We start from the raw sequence: 16,608 nt of genomic DNA, 5'->3' as shown, positions 1-16,608 counted from the left end.
ACGTGGATACACCAGGCTGGCAGTAGACAATGGATGAACTTTGGGGATTGGAACCGGGGAATGGGGGGGGGGAGATTTGGAATCCAAAGGCTGTAAAATTATATATTATTTCTTTCTTTTCTTTTTTCATGTTTGTTGTTTGAAAATAGGGGAATTCGTGGAAGGGAAATGGGGTCGATCTTAGGGAATTATATAAAATATAAGGAGAAATGGTTCATTAAGATAAATAAGATAAATTAATTTGGAATAAATGGGTTATTTAAAATTACAAATAAGGTTTTAAAATTTGGGGTAAGAATCTGTGGAATCAATTTAAGGGAAATGGAATACAAGAGGGGGAGGGGGGGAAGTCCGGGAAAGATGCCACTGAAACCAAGTGTAAATCATATTTGTTTTTTCTTTCTTTCTTGCTATCTTTCCTTTTTATTCTGGAAAATTTTTAATAAATATTATTAAAAAAAAAAAAAAGTTCTTTAGATAGCCACCCTGGCTTCTTTAGGCACCTTCCATGTTTCTGTCTCATTGGTATTGCCTGAAGTTGTGCTTTTACTATCTCCCTCTTAACAAACTCCCAGCCATCATGAACTCCCTTTCCTTTTAGTATTACTGTCCATGGGATCTCACCCAGCACTTCCCTAAGTTTTATGAAGTCGGCTTTCTTAAAGTCAAGAAATTGAGTCCTAGTATGCTTGGCTGCTCCTTTCCGCTGTATAGTAAACTTCAGAAGACCATGATCACTCACGCCTAATGATCCTTCCACTTCTACCCCACTAACCAGGTCATCAACATTGGTTAGGACAAGATCTAAAATGGCTGTTCCTCTTGTTGCTTCTCCCACTTTCTAGACAATGAAGTTGTCTGCAAGGCCAGTGAGGAATCTGTTTGACCTTATGCTCTTGGCTGAGTTTGACATCCAGCAAATACCTGGGTAACTGAAGTCCTCCATTACTACTATCTCCCTTCCTTTTGCATGCTTGGCCATCTGTTCCAGGAAGGCATCATCTATGTCCTCCGTTTGGCTTGGGGATCTATAGTAAACTCCCACAATGAGGTCCCTGTTATTCTTCTCTCCCTTAATTTTGACCCAAATGCTCTCACTTTGGCTTTGAGGTTCTAAATCTTGGATCTCTTCACAGGTATACACATCCCTGACATATAACGCCACTCCTCCTCCTTTCTTGTCTGGTCTGTTTCTCTGAAATAGATTGTATCCCTCCATTATTACATTCCAGTCGTGGGACTTATCCCACCAGGTTTCAGTGATGCCTATTATGTCATATTTAGTTTGCTGTACCAAGAGCTCAAGCTCATCTTGTTTATCTCCCATGCTTTGCGCATTAGTGTACAGACATTAAAGTCCATTAATCATTCCCCCGTGTCTCTTATTTAAGGATTTTTTCCTCTCACCACTAGGTCTGCGTGCTGTTTGCTCCATTTGGTCTAAGACATTTGGATGATCATCTTCATCAATTGATAGACTCCTGCCTTCAGGAGCACTGTCTCCCTCCCCCACATTAGTCAGTTTAAAGCCCTCCTGATGAGGTTTCTGAGATTTTTGGCAAAAACATTCCTCCCAACCGTTGTGAGGCGCAGCCCATCGCTTGCCAGAAGTCCATCTTCGAGAAACTGCAGTCCGTAATCTAAGAATCCAAACCGTTCCTGTTTACACCATTTGCGAAGCCAGCTGTTCACTTCCACTATTTTTCTCTCTCTCCCTGGGCCACGTCGTTCAACTGGGAGGACAGATGAGATGACAATTTGTGCATTTAATTGCTTCAATTTCCTGCCCAGAGCCTCATAGTCTCTTTTGATCTTCTGGAGGCTATTGCTTGCAGTGTCATTGGTTTCCACATGAACCAAGAGGAAGGGGTATTTGTCAGTGGGTTTTATGAGGAACGGCTAAGGGAGCTGGGCATGTTTAGCCTGGAGAAGAGGAGGTTAAGGGGTGATATGATAGCCATGTTCAAATATATAAAAGGATGTCACATAGAGGAGGGAGAAAGGTTGTTTTCTGCTGCTCCAGAGAAGCGGACATGGAGCAATGGCTCCAAACTACAAGAAAGAAGATTCCACCTAAACATTAGGAAGAACTTCCTGACAGTAAGAGCTGTTTGACAGTGGAATTTGCTGCCAAGGAGTGTGGTGGAGTCTCCTTCTTTGGAGGTCTTTAAGCAGAGGCTTGACAACCATATGTCAGGAGTGCTCTGATGGTGTTTCCTGCTTGGCAGGGGGTTGGACTCGATAGCCCTTGTGGTCTCTTCCAACTCTATGATTCTATGATTCTAGGGGTGGGAGAAGATGGAGACAGGACAAGCTGCAAAAAGATCCATGATGAATAAATATGCTTAGGATCGAAAGCAAGAAAGCAAGTCAAAGCATAACACATCAAGATGTTCCGTGGTTGCTCCTTCCTTTGAGGTTTTAATCTCCTGCTATAGAGCAGCTATATAAAAGCATTAAAAGTAAATAAAGAGAATGCATATTTGACAACTGCCAGTTCAGGATGCTTTAGACATCCTTTCCCCAAAGGGACTCTTATGCTCCCTTCCCAACACTATGATATAAGGCTGCTTACCCTCACGATACCATGAGATGGCAGTGTGGGATTATACTAAATTCCCACTCTGTAGCACAGCTGAGGTTAAGTGTGGGAGGAACAAAGGAGTACCGGTAATTTCCAAAATGAAACAAAGAGTGGGATTGCGTTGGAGTGAATATTCTTATTATGGAGAATGTGTTTCTATCTCTAGTGATAACAGGCCCATGCCTTTTGTAAACGCCAGAGCCACATCAGGAAAACAACATGAAATATGCAGAATCACAACATGACAAATGGGAAACAGCAGGGAATATTGAAATCCATGTGGATAAGAATAAAACAGGAAATACAAACATGGGGAATATATAAAGATGACATGCAATGCACATATGTTGCCCAAATGGAAAAAAGTTTAAAGTAGCTTAATTACAAAATGAACTATAATACTGGTCAAAGTCAGTAGCATGACTGATGAAGAATAGCAAGGGTGTATTTTCTATTCATATCAATGGCTTTTATGCAAGTCCTAATAGTATGACGGAGCGTTGTGCCCTATTAGGTGGGCTGTGGCCAAGATGTATAGCCAATGCCAAGGCTCTTCTTCTCATACTCGTGGTTCACCTGAAGTGATACGTACATTTATACCAGTAAAACACGTAATAAACTATCTAAGGTGCAGAGATGAGGCAGCAACGTCCATCTGGGACCAGCTGCCTAAACTGTCTCTAAGTGCTCATTCCACCCAGTCATAAACATTTATGTAACACGATTTAAGAACCAGTGGGTGAATTTGCTTATTGTCTCTGCAGCCTTTTTTCTTCTCATGTTGTGTCTGTTAGATTGCATGCCACTATTAAAACTGTACACTTCGCTGAATGCATTAGCAGAAACACAGCATACAAGTACGGCAAGTAAATAAAAATATACCTGATGGAACACACCTAGGACAGAGATGCTTTGGGCTGCAATACTATACACTTACTTGGGAGTAAAATCCCAGTAAACTGCAAAGTTAGACATGGATATGATTTGTGACTTTTGCAACACTTCCCTGACAAACCATTTGGTCAAAATAAATAATGCAAAATGTTTTGCAGTGTATTAACAGCCCTTTCCAAATTTACGTCAATATCAATTACAGTGGCAACAGAAAACACTGGCTTTTATTGAGGCTGAAGTAATGGGTATTGCATACTGAATGAAGAACTCCCTAAACGTTATTGTGTTTTCATGGAAACGGTATTTGAGTGACCTCTTTGACTGCCTTCTCCTTTCTAGATATTACAGTTTACCCTGGCTGAGATGATAAATCCTAGTGTGGTGAGGAATATCAGCTGAAATACCCTTCAGGCATTACCGGGCAATGCAATCTTCTGCTTGCTTGTCGTTCTGCAGCTTGTGGAATACCACAGCAGCCACTGCCAGAGGTCCAGCATCCCCACACAAGAAGGTGATGGATCGCTTTGTCAGGCAGCTCAGGCTCTTCTTGACATATTCCTGGGCCATCTGGAGAAAGGATGGGTCTCCATAGACATTATACAGATGTAAGTATAGCAAAGCAATGCCTGCAAAGAGATTAAAGAAGTTAACCCAAGTTAACTCTGATGTTGTGTAACATTTTAATATCTATTTCAGCAATTATGCGCTGGTGCAGATCAGAAATGCAGCAATTGTTGACACCCACATGGGCATGCTGACAATTGCAGATTTATTCAGAGAGTGTCTGGAAATACAGAAATGCATTTAGGTGAATGCGAGCGTTGTCCAGTGAGACTGTAAACATTTGCTGCCGTGTCTTTCAAAAAATAAAATAAAAAAAGGAGAAATAGATATGCATTTTGTGGTAATTCCCTAGGGTAATGCCTACAGCTGTTTCATTTATGACATTCCTTGTGCATGTAGTTTTTGTGGAAACTGACAATTGCTGAGGTTCTCAGAACATTACTTTAGACACAACCACTTTTCTACTTTGAACTGGAACCTCAGTCTCCTGCACCATCACCATACACACTTTTGAAGCTTCCCATCAGTTTCAAACTTCAGCTTCATCAAGTCACATTTCTAGCTCCAGTTCTGCACTGTAGGACAAGAAACCACCATCAAAAGACTAGCTCATAAGACTGTGGCAAGGATAAGGAGACGCAGGACTGTAAAAAGAGCTGGTTTGGTAAAGTGGACAAAGACTGAGCTGAATCAGGAAGCCTACAGTTCAAGTATTACTTCTTCCAGGAACTCACCATGGCCTGGTTCACACATAATGCTATACTATAGTTCATTATACCATGGGCTCAGCGTTATGTATGAACTCTGCCTAGTTGCTTAATTGTGGTTTGCCTATTGCAAGCAAATCTCTATCTGAAGCTGAGGTTTGTTGTTGGCTTACTAAACTGCGCTTGTTTTAACGATGTCGGCATCACACATGAACACATCCAATGTACAGGACTGTTGTAAGGATTACAGTAAGATTAACATACTGGAAGGCCTTTGAATACCTTTAGAATGCTTCATAAGCACTTAGTTTTCTTATTAGGCACAAAGCAATTATGAAAGTGCTATATACATTATAAATGGAAATAGTTAACAAGGCAGTATTTCTGAGGGTGTCCAGGCAACAATCCTCTTTTGACAGCAGCCATACTGGAGCAGGAGGAGCTGCTAAGGCCCCAAATAAGCTAAGCTCCTTTAGTTATTTAAATAGTAATGTAGAAATCTAAAAACAAATTCAAGCAGTGCTTGGACCAGTGTGGTTTAATCATGAGCTGAACATACAGTGAACCACCCTCAGTGAATCCAGTAAGAGCCAGCGGCTTGCATCAACTTCAGAATTCTCATTTTATCCCTAGCAGCGTGCTTTCCATCTCATTAACCATTTTTAAGATGACAGAGGTCTCTGTATTTAAGCCTAAATTAATAGAGCCAATGCCTTCAGATTTCAGTGCAGAAAAGAAAAAGGAAAAAGAAGAACAGCCTTCAAAATTACCTTTCAATATACAGGGGATCGTTTTAAATTTAGATCATTTTCTCATTTTGCATGGGTAATCTCCAAAGCTTCACACCACAGACAATTCAATTCAGCATGTATATTAAGGGCAAATTTCCATTTTTTGCTAAAGTTAATAACCTTGTCCGCTCTGTAGGCAGTTTCAGTGTTAGTATTTCCAATGAGGGCAGCTCAGATGTATGCTACTATCAGTCATGTCTGCAAAGGTGTGCACCTGAAGCTGTTTTTAAGAAGGGAAAACCTTATGCTGGCAGGCAGCCAGCCACTTTTCTAGAGTTTGGTAAAGCAAAACACTGCAGCACCGAGTCCTTGACAGACAGAAGGTCCACCTACAGCTGAGTAGTTGCTTGCCCTGGCAGCAGAAAATTGCCACTGAGGAAAGTATCTCAACAGTCAGTACTTTTTTCTTGCGCCTAAAGGAAGACCTGGCGATAATGTCATTGCAATTCCTCATCTTTTAAAGACTGGGGGAACTGGCGACAATAACTTCCCTCCCTAGAAGCGTTGGAGCTGCCCCTCTGGACTCTTAAAAATTTTCTTTGCTAATAATGCTCTGCTGATCTTTATATCAGTTAGTGAGGCTTGAGGATGCGGACAAGGTGCTTGGATCAGTCAGGTCAACCACTTGTGTTTTGGATGCTTGCTCTTCTTGGCTGACAAAAGCTAACAGGGAGGGAACAGCTGGCTGAGCCAGGGAGGCAATTAATGCCTGTCTATGAGAGGGGATGGTCTCTGGCTGCTTGAAGGAGGCAGTGATAAAACCACTCCTCAAGAAACCCTCCCTGGATTCAAAAAATCCAAGTAACTACCAGCCAGTTGCTAATCTTCCCTTCTTGGGCAAGCTTCTTGAGCAGGTGGTTATGGACCAGATCCAGGTACCCTTGGAGGAAACTGATTTTCAAGATCCATTTCAATTGGGGTTTAGGACCAGTTTTAGCATAGAAACTGCTTTGGTTGCCCTGCATAATGACCTCTATCAGGAGAGAGACAGGGGAAATGTGTCCCTTTAATTCTCCATGGCCTCTCAGCTGCTTTCGGTACCTTCGACCATGGTATCCTTCTGGAGCAGCTGTCCAAGTGGGAGGTGGATGGCTCTGTTCTGTGGTGGTTCCAGTCCTACTTGTATGGGCGTTCCCAGAGGGTGATGCTTGGGGAGTGCTCTTCGGCCCCAAGGAACCTGCAAGGTGGGTTTTTCAGGGTTCAATTTCATCCCCTGTGCTGTTTAACACCTACATGAAACTGCTGAGTGGGGTCATCTGCAGTTTTGGAGTACGGTGTCAGTAATATGCTGATAACACACAGCTCTCTGTCTCCTCTGCAGGTGAGGCAGGGGATGTGGTGGACCTTTGTCTTGCCCCGGTAATGGACTGAACGAGAGCCAACAAACTGAAGCTCAGTCCAGATAAGACTGAGGCACTGTTAGTGGGCGGTTCACTAAACCAGATGAATGGGAGTTCGCCTGCTCTTGATGGGGTTACACTTCCTCTGAACGTGCCCCTCTCTTGTATTTAAACAGGCCAGACTCCCTGTCAAACACTGGCATGGAACATAACATGCAGAAGGAACTCCACTAGATGTTTCCACACAGTAAGAGCTTCACAAAAGGATTTGCCCAACTGTGACATCCTTTTTTGTGTATAGTTGTTTTAATAAAAAGCTTTTAAACCAAAACATAACAAATACAAAAGGAATGTACAAAATAACTCAATACCAAAACAATACAACCATAATTTAATATTATGCCAAAAGAAGTTGTGCTGCGGATAAAGATATCCACTTAAATAAGACACCAAACAGATTTTCATTTAAGATGCAAATAGGATTTGCCACCTGCAATCTTATTTTGGCAGCAGACGCTGCATAAGAAACAACTTGGCATGTAAATATTTAGATTGCTTTAAGTAGCTGTTCAGTTTGTTGCTTTACAGATAAAAAGTGATCCAGTCCAATATTGGATTCAAGAACTAATTCCTGATCTTCACAGAAAGTATGCTGCTGCCAACGAAATGCAAGGATCAGACACCATCCTTTTTAAAACAACAATTTTGTACCATAGTCAACATGCTTTTAAATTTCAGGTATTTCAAGCATCTGTATCAAGGCAAGATATGAGATGAAGGGGAAGAGCATGGGAAATTAGCATCAAAGGACAAAGGCACGAAACAATAAATGAATTCACTGGTCCAGTTTTCCCTACCTGTTGGGGAGGAAGCTTTCTAGCCAATATTCTAAAGAAGCAGCGTCTCATGTGGCAAGATGGGCCTACTTTCGTGTGGCAAATATAGTGTGCAAGCCAGGCACTTTAACAGGTGAAAACCATTCCCACAACACTCTATAACAGCACCACCTTCTGCTGTGCCAGTTAAGGGGCTGAAGGCAGAAAGCCAAGGCCCTCAGTACAGACCAGGTGATGCAAGTTGCTCCCATCCACCTTTGGTCTGTCAACTGCTCTTTTCCAACACATGCAGTGCATGCTGGGACTTGGGAGCAGGGAGGAATACCTGATCGGTGCCTCTACCATCCATCAGAGGATGGGAGAGCAGTAGCGTGTGATCAGTGGACTAGGGTGACTTGGCTAGTCTCCTAAATGTTCCTGGTAAATTAGAGTATCAAAAGCCTGGTGCCTCCTTCCCAAAGCCCAGGAAGCTTCTGCCCAGCTTAGGGAAGGAGGCGTGATGCTCACATGTGCAACACATAGCCCTCACATGCCAGTGCCTCTGGCCCTAACTGTTCCCTACAAAAAAATTCACGCCACGCCACTGTGGGATAGGATCCCAGAAGAGGCTAAGGAACATCCATCCACTGAAAGGATGGTAACAGAAACCGTATCTGTGAAGGAAAGGGGGAAATATATGCCTGGTGGCACCGGGTAGCAGCCTAATGACAAGACTCAATCAGAGGAAAACATGCTTCTGAAGCCCAGCGCCAGCATATGCCAAATCACTGCCACCATGTCTTAGCCAGTTCCCTTTTATAGAGGAGGAATTGTGAGGAAAAGAGCCATGACATTCCTTCCCAACATCTCTTATTAGCTGCCACACAAGCACCAATTGATTTCGGATTGCCAGGAGATTATCTACATGAGGAGATGCTCAACAAGCCTTTCCCACAGAAGCAATTAAGATGGAATGCTGTTGCCTTGGCCCAATTAATTTCTTATAACCTGAAACCACACCGAATAAATTAACAAAAATAGGATTGGGTGGGGTGTGTGGAGAGCAGGCAAGCCCTGGAACAGCAACACATGACCCAGAGGAAATCCTTCAGAGACTCACTCTCAATTCCAAACATGTTAGGCAAACCTGTGAGTTTAGAATTCACAAGCAGAGAATCAAGCAGCAGCAGCAGCAGCATTGAGGCACTTCTCTGTCCCATTCAAGTTCAATTCTGCCTCTCTGGTGGCAAAGCCACTTCTCCCACTACAATTGATGCCTGCAGAAAGTTTAACAATTCCACAGTAAATAAATGCCTCCTCAATCACACATTTGCTTCTCCTGATAAGACATGGATCCAGGAAGCTGCAATTAAGCTCAGTTTCAAAAGACATCAAGGCAGGATCGTGGTTTGTTTCTGCGTAACAAATTCCTACCCAGCCCTAAACCAAGGTTTGCAGTTGACTTTTGGACCTTGGCTTATTAGCTATCAACAAATCACAATCCTGAATTCATACATCACAGGAAGCCAAACTTAACTGCTCACAGGAGGAGCAAAGTCGGAGTGATCGGGCACCATGTCCCAACACTAGACCAGATTCACACTAAACCACAATAAACCAGAAGGCTGCACATTTTTGTCAGTTTAATTGATTAAAAAAACAACCAGATTTTTAAAAATGCCTGGCAGATGACTGTTTTTAAAAGAAAAAAATTAGTACATATTAGTACAAATCTCCCCCAACTACGGTTTTATTGATAACTAGCAGCCTTGTAGTCAGCATTGCTCAGGAATCCTAAGACACATTCCCCACCCCCAAAAAACTATATAGTTTTGAAACCAGTGAGTAAAATCAGGGCAGTTTGAAAAGGTTCAGTCCACCATCTTGATTCAAAATGGCATCCAACTGTATTCATAGGCAAAAAAAAAAAAAGGCTCATGAATCTTGAGAACCATCTAGGCAAAATGTGGTCATGATATCATAAGAGATGTCCAAATGCTCTGTGAACAAACAACTCTTCCCAAATACATAGTCAATTAACCAATTATAGCTGCATAAATTTGCATGTACTGAGTTATCTTTAACTGAGCAATAGCTCCAATTCCTAGGCTTTATTAGCACCTTGATATGAATGCCAATCTGAGACTTTTTGTTACAAGGCCAAACCAAGACGCCTGATTCACACAAAGCTAAGCCAGGTTTTATAAAGTTGTGCTTTATTAAGCTATGGGCTGTTGGTGTGTGTGAACCCTGCCCTGCAGATTAAATGTGATTTGTTTCCTAACAGTTATTGGCTTAAAAACCTTCACAACAAAAGGTGCATGCTTGAGCTGCAGTCCTAGGCACAGTTTCCTGAGGGTAAGAAAGCCACTCTGCACACAGAAGTACAGTGAGGGGGAAAGTATTTGATCCCCTCACTGTATAGAAATGAAATGAAAAACAGAAATAAATCTTGGGGGGGGGGGGGATGGCACCTAGACATTCTGTTGTGGCGACCGTAACATAGTTTTATAGTGCCATTTGGCAATTACCTTATAAATCTGAGTTTCTTACCCTGCAGGATGTGTCCCTCAGCTGCTCTTTAGCCTAATAGTGGCAAATGTATTTCATTCACACGTTTTCAAGTGCCACCATCCTACCTGCCCAGCCGGTGTAGCCAGTGCAGTCCCTGGGGTCCGCAGACTTCAGGCCCCTTTCCATCTGCTGCAGAAGCTCCCTGATCTTATTGTTCAGGTGCTGAGTGAACTCAGGAGTCAGCTGTGAGTGTTAAGAGAAATACTGTTGTTATGTCTCAGCAGACACACTGCGGCTTATCAAGTTGCAGCAAAACAGCATAGCGGGATAAGTGCTTTAAAGCGCTCAGCACTTTTTAAAGAAAACTGGATCTCTTTCAGCAACCTCGAGAAAATAAAGAGCTTATTACTCAGGCAGCAATAATTAGAGAGAGACCGAGAAAAGCCCTACTCACGATCACTCCATACCTAAACTCATTCACTTGGGAGTAAAGCCCCACTGATTTCAATGAAGCTTTTGTCCAAATAACTATGATTAAGAACCCAGACATAAATATTGAAAGCCATATTCTCTCCCCTAACGGTAACCTGGTTATCCATGCCTTTATTACCTTTAGGCTATAGCACTGCTGTGCTATACCCTCAGGGGACCCTCTAGCCTACTCAAATTCTAAACAGTAGATTCTGCTAGTTGACTGCAGTTTGACAAAAAAGTATGGGAATGGTACATTACAATGCTGTTTGACGGTCTGCGCTGACTCGCCACATATCTACTACAAGTTAAGTTGCTGCGCGGGACATTGTGGGATACACCAGTGTTTGCTGTCGTAAGCATAGTCAAGGGTGCCAGGGGGCGTCAGCCAAGCCCTATGCCAAGTCCACTGCATTTCCCTAACTGTATCAGGATATGTGCCTCCCCTGCACACTTTAAATGTTCACTGTAGCAAAAAATGACGTCTCTGTGTTGCTGTGTCTAATGCTTCTGATACTCAGGGCCCTGGAAAGTGATTGCTACACCGCAAAACTTTGAAAGACGAGAACTGCATGTATGGTGGCGTTTACATGCCAAGTAAGCAATGGCCAAGGTTCTGTGGCTCCTTCCTTCACTGCTTAGGACCACTGGAATCTCCAACTTCCAGGAAACAGCAATGATGGAGTTTCCACACTGCTGAACTTAACACAGAAAGGAACTCCTGAAAGATTAGTCGCTACGGCCAAACTAGATATGATGGGGCAGTTTGTTCCTTTTTCTTTTTCCACATATAAAGCTGGGAGTGGGAGGGCTCTACTTTATACCTGTGGAAGAGGATGGCTGATCTTTCTCCCACATGGCTCCCAGTTTGGTTCAGTTCTGGTACTGGAGGCAGGTTGGGGGGCAGGGAGTGCTTGAAGTGATGGGAGTTGGAGGAGGCATGGCAGGGGAGAATTCATCTCCACTCACCCACATGTAGTTTTTGAGACAAAGATTCCCCTGTTTTATAAGAGCAGATATGTGGTGAAACACAGCCGACCCATCACATTCATGTCACCATTTTTTGAACATCTGTACTCAGTTATTCTGCTTTTAATCATACTTTCTGAAAATGTGCTAAATAATGATTTCACTTTTGAATAAGCCAAGCATTAATCAAGATATTATTATTATTCTTTTGCTGTAGTTTGTCAAGCTGCAGAAGTTTACTACTCGAACCATAACATTTTGTTTATTCCTTTTTGCTTTAACAAAATATAAATAAATTCTGACTTTGCAGAATTTTACAGAATGACTTTGCAGGCCATGGTAAAACTCCTTAAGAACAATCTGTCCCAATGGAGTGATCCTCTCAGCCCTTCCCCACTGAAGCATCTATGTATCTGTTGCCAAAAGCGGAAGTGAAGTGGTGTCAATTAAATAATACTGATGAGAAATTTGAAGATTGGATGGGTCACTGCTGTAGCTCCTGCCTGCTAGAGACCCGAGCTAACAGTTCCAAAAATCTTTGGCGAGTCCATTCAGTTTAACAGTCCCCGCCCCCCACCCCAAGCACTAAACTTATGATGCAACCACTGAGCAGTCTCAGCAAGTCCTGCATAATGCCATCAGTTGGAAGGCGTTACTGACACAGGAGAAAGTATGCACTATGTTTGTGTGTGCGTGTTTGAACAGGACTTTTATTAGGGACCATATGCAGGCAACCTGTAAGGAGCCTCAAATGCAGCTAGTATGGATTTCAAATTAATGGCTGGTCCATGCACAAAAGGCCCAAAAATAAATGCTTGCATTACATTGCATTTTTTGCAATAATCCTGATAATATCATAATATAGAGTAGACTACCTCACTGTTGTGACAACAGAATGTCCTAAAAGTTATTATCTTGAGAGAGATGATATTAAAAGGGAAGAAGTGCCATTCTGAACAGCAGAGCAATGCTGTAAAAACAAATATATTATTCTCTTTACATTCGGATTCATGAGAATCACAGGCACTCAGCACAGCACATTTTTTCCCCAAGTGATGCTATAAACATTCACTACCCTGGCCAAAAATCCTATAGCAATTTTTTCCCCTCTATGGGAAATTTGAAGCGGTGATGCAGAGTGTCATGCCCAGGGGCAGTGACGGAACAATTACAATTTCTAGCTTATTGGACAAGTTCTCATGCCACACCCTTCTCTGAAGGTAATTCATTATTTTCATCTTAGCTTTTCAGCAGTTGTAGTAAAATGGAAACCATGTTCCTAATCTCAAATTCTTTAAGAAATAAGCAATATATGTAGGCAGGCCTCTTTATTCTCAAGATTAATGCTTAGTGTGAAGCTAAATGATTAGATGACCTTTCCACTGAACTTGTATGGTGGCTTGTTCTAAAACGAGAATAAAACCGGCTTGGCTTAGATCAGGCTTCCTCAACCTCGGCCAGATGTTTTGAGACTACAGTTCCCAGCATCCCTGACCACTGTTGCTGCTAGCTAGGGGTCATGGGAGTTGTAGGCCAAAAACTTTTGGAGGTTGAGGAAGCCCGGCTTAGATAAAGGGGCTTTGAACACTTCACTGGGAAACCAGAACTTTCCCTTTGACTCCTCCTTTTCGTTGTAAGCGAACACGTGCACACATACAGGTTGGCACATGCCGACATACTTACGGGGCAGGAGGAATAGTTGAAACCCACCACTCCTAGTCTTTAAAGAGCAATCAAGTCAGTGGCTCCAATCCTCAATGTTGAGACTCAGCAGGTAAGCTAGTTTCTTTTCCCCCGATGCCTTTGTGTCTTTATTAATTTCACCCCTTTAGAACTATTAAAGCACACCATTTCTCTGACCCAGGAGCGAAGGCTAAGATTTAGCTTCATTAGCCAAAGTGGTCTTTTGAGTTTAACTCATGCATCTGACAGAGCCTTTCTTCTTGAAGTGCAAAACCTCCTAGCAGCTTGAAAACTCTTGCCTGCCAGTCCCTAAGGGACACACATTTCCCCCTCACTAGTGGATCCGTAATGGAGTGATCAGCACCGGTACTTTTGAGAGAGGAACCGAATGGTGGTGGTGGACAGGCAGGGCCAGCTCAAGACATGATGGCACCTGAGGAAAACCAGAAAATGGCACCCCTTCCCAATGACAAGGAAGAAGAGGGGAGTGAAAATCTACCCTGGGAATGAGGGTTGGGGGAGACAGGCAGCTCCTCCTATTCACCAGGAGGCCAGCATGGCGGATGCTCGGGGGGCGGAAGAGCCAGCTTCCAAGGCGCCACGGCGGCAGCCGCAGCACCAGCAGGCATTCCCGGGAGGCTGGATCTGCTGCCCTTGTGGGTCCTGCCGCCTGAGGCAGTCACCTCATCTTGCCTCACGCGTGGGTCGGCCCTGAGGACAGGGCAGATGGTTCTGGAAGGTAAAATAACAGGTTTCCATTTCTAGCTAGAAACCAAGCACCTTGTGACTCTGTTGATGAAACAAAAAGTGAGGTGGTTAGAAATTACTATCTGAGGGGGCAGTATTCAAAATAAGACAACAAAAGTGGCTTCAGGATTAGATCAGGTCGATTATTTCTAATCCTGAATCGAAGTGTTGCAAATAGCTCAGTGGGCGCAGCGTTGGGCAAGATCCTCCTGCATTGCAGGGGCTGGACTAGAAGAGCCTTGGGGCCCCTTCCAACTTTACAATTCTATGACCCTCTCAAGCATCACACTAACCATTTCTTCCACCTTGTTTCCCCGCCAAGCTTTAAAGCACCACCAAAACTCACCCTCCCCGCAGAGTCAAAGTATCCCGTGGCCAAGGATTTGTCATAGTCTGCGAAAGGATTCGGGAAGGCCCTCTGGGCCATGGTGGCGACCAGCAAACCTGCCAGGAGAGACAGAAAGACACAAAGCCTCACACATACAGGTAGGCACAGATCTACGCGCAGGGAGGCGCACCAGCCGGCGGACGAGCCTCGGGCCCCGCTCTGCGCAGCGGCGCCGCCATGGGGGGAAGGGGGTCCGGAGGCAGCCTGCCCCTCCCGCCGGGAGCCCGCTCTCGCCCTGCGCCGCCCGGAGACGCCAGCCAGCCAGCCAGCCAGCGCGCCAGCGCCCAAGCGCCTCTCCGGCCCCTTCCGGCCCCGCCGACCAATCGCCGCCGCGCCAAAGCTCGCGCGCCTCCGCCGCCCGGACCGGCCTCTTAAAAGGACAGGCGCCGCGCAAGGAAAGCTGGCAGGAAGGAGCGCAGCCGGCGCGCAGCTGCTCTGTTTCGGGGCTTCGCTGGGGAGGCTGAGGGAACCTCCTTGGCTGCGGTGGTTGGTCGCAGGCCCTGAAGCCTCCCGGCTCCCTCCCGCCCGCCTCCCCGCCAGGCTTCACCCGAGCAGAAGAGGCTCAGCCCGCTGCCCTGGGTCAAAGGCTGGGTCCTCGTCTAACCCTCCTCGTGGGAAGCGGGGGCTTGGCCACTCTGTCAGCTGAACATGACCACAGTGAGACTTTGACTTGAGATATTTAAGAGACTTAAATTCTAACATGGCACTTCACAAGATTATTAAAAATGGGTTGTGTGCTAAAAGGTTTTCTTTTGTAGACAATGCAAGATTTTGTGGATAATCAAATATTGTTGTATTCTTGCCATTTAAATGAACTAAATTTAGCAGTTTCAGTGTTTTGTGCTTTTCGTTTTTTCTACAAGGTCTCCCCCGGAAGAGTGCAGTCTATCTTCTTTCTGTTACCATTCTACCTATAAGCCTGGATCCGGCTGGGGAAAGAGCCTGGTGGACGCCCTCAGGAGCAGACCTTGTAGCAAACCCTTTCTGTTGACTGGCTGTGGCTGGAGCTGGCACATAGAATGTGCCAGTATGGAATGAAGAACCTGTGCGTGGAAGCAGGTGAATGAAGAAACTTCACCCATCCTGCCACACTTGGCTCAGTATAATTTGTGCGTGTCTGTATGAAAAGAGAGAAAGATGCAAAAGGAAGGGAGATAGTAGCAATGGGGGACTTCAGTTACCCGGATATTTGTTGGATGTCAAACTCAGCCAAGAGCATAAGGTCAAACAGATTCCTCACTGGCCTTGCAGACAACTTCGTTGTCCAGAAAGTGGGAGAAGCAACAAGAGGAGCAGCCATTTTAGATCTGGTCCTAACCAATGTTGATGACCTGGTTAGTGGGGTAGAAGTGGAAGGATCATTAGGCGCGAGTGATCATGCTCTTCTGAAGTTTACTATACAGCGGAAAGGAGCAGCCAAGCATACTAGGACTCAATTTCTTGACTTTAAGAAAGCCGACTTCATAAAACTTAGGGAAGTGCTGGGTGAGATCCCATGGACAGTAATACTAAAAGGAAAGGGAGTTCATGATGGCTGGGAGTTTGTTAAGAGGGAGATAGTAAAAGCACAACTTCAGGCAATACCAATGAGACGGAAACATGGAAGGTGCCTAAAGAAGCCAGGGTGGCTATCTAAAGAACTTTTAACTGAGTTAAGATTTAAAAAGGATGTGTACAAAAAATGGAAAAGGGGGGAAACCACCAAAGAGGAATTCAAACAAATAGCCAGCACGTGTAGACACAAAGTCAGAAAAGCTAAAGCACAGAATGAACTCAGGCTTGCTAGAGAGGTTAAAAGCAACAAGAAAGGCTTTTATGGGTATGTTCGTAGCAAAAGGAAGAACCAAGAAACAGTGGGGTCACTCAGAGGAGAAGATGGTGAAATGCAAACAGGGGACACAGAAAGGGCTGAACTCCTCAATGCCTTCTTTGCCTCAGTCTTCTCCGATAAAGAAAACAATGCCCGACCTGAAAAATTTGGAGCAAATGATTCAGCAGAGGAAACGCAGCCCAGAATAACTAAGGAGATAGTACAAGAATACTTGGCTAGTTTAGATGTATTCAAGTCTCCAGGGCCAGATGAACTGCATCCAAGAGTATTAAAAGAACTGGCAGATGTGATCTCAGAACCACTGGCAGTC

The 16,608-nt window shown here is 44.2% G+C and overlaps 1 protein-coding gene across 3 annotated transcripts in view; it reads right to left on the bottom strand.

Moving 5' to 3' along the window:
- The window catches only part of LANCL1 (LanC like glutathione S-transferase 1), a 36,235-nt gene that overhangs the window by 14,226 nt on the left and 5,401 nt on the right, over positions 1-16,608 (bottom strand). For 2 of the 3 annotated variants that reach the window (XM_079980679.1, XM_079980678.1), the window contains exons 2-4: positions 14,426-14,523; positions 10,335-10,452; positions 3,897-4,104 (exon numbers count right to left, since the gene is read on the bottom strand). In XM_079980679.1, coding sequence (XP_079836805.1) covers positions 3,897-4,104; positions 10,335-10,452; positions 14,426-14,523 — 424 coding nt within the window. The remainder of the gene's footprint in view (positions 1-3,896; positions 4,105-10,334; positions 10,453-14,425; positions 14,524-16,608) is intronic. The other variant, XM_079980680.1, reaches the window with a different exon arrangement.

Source organism: Podarcis cretensis (genome assembly GCF_951804945.1).
Source record: "Podarcis cretensis genome assembly, chromosome: 1".
NCBI classification, from domain to species: domain Eukaryota; kingdom Metazoa; phylum Chordata; class Lepidosauria; order Squamata; family Lacertidae; genus Podarcis; species Podarcis cretensis.
The sequence above is the reverse complement of the archived record's forward strand: the minus strand, read 5'-3'. Positions and strand labels throughout refer to the sequence as shown.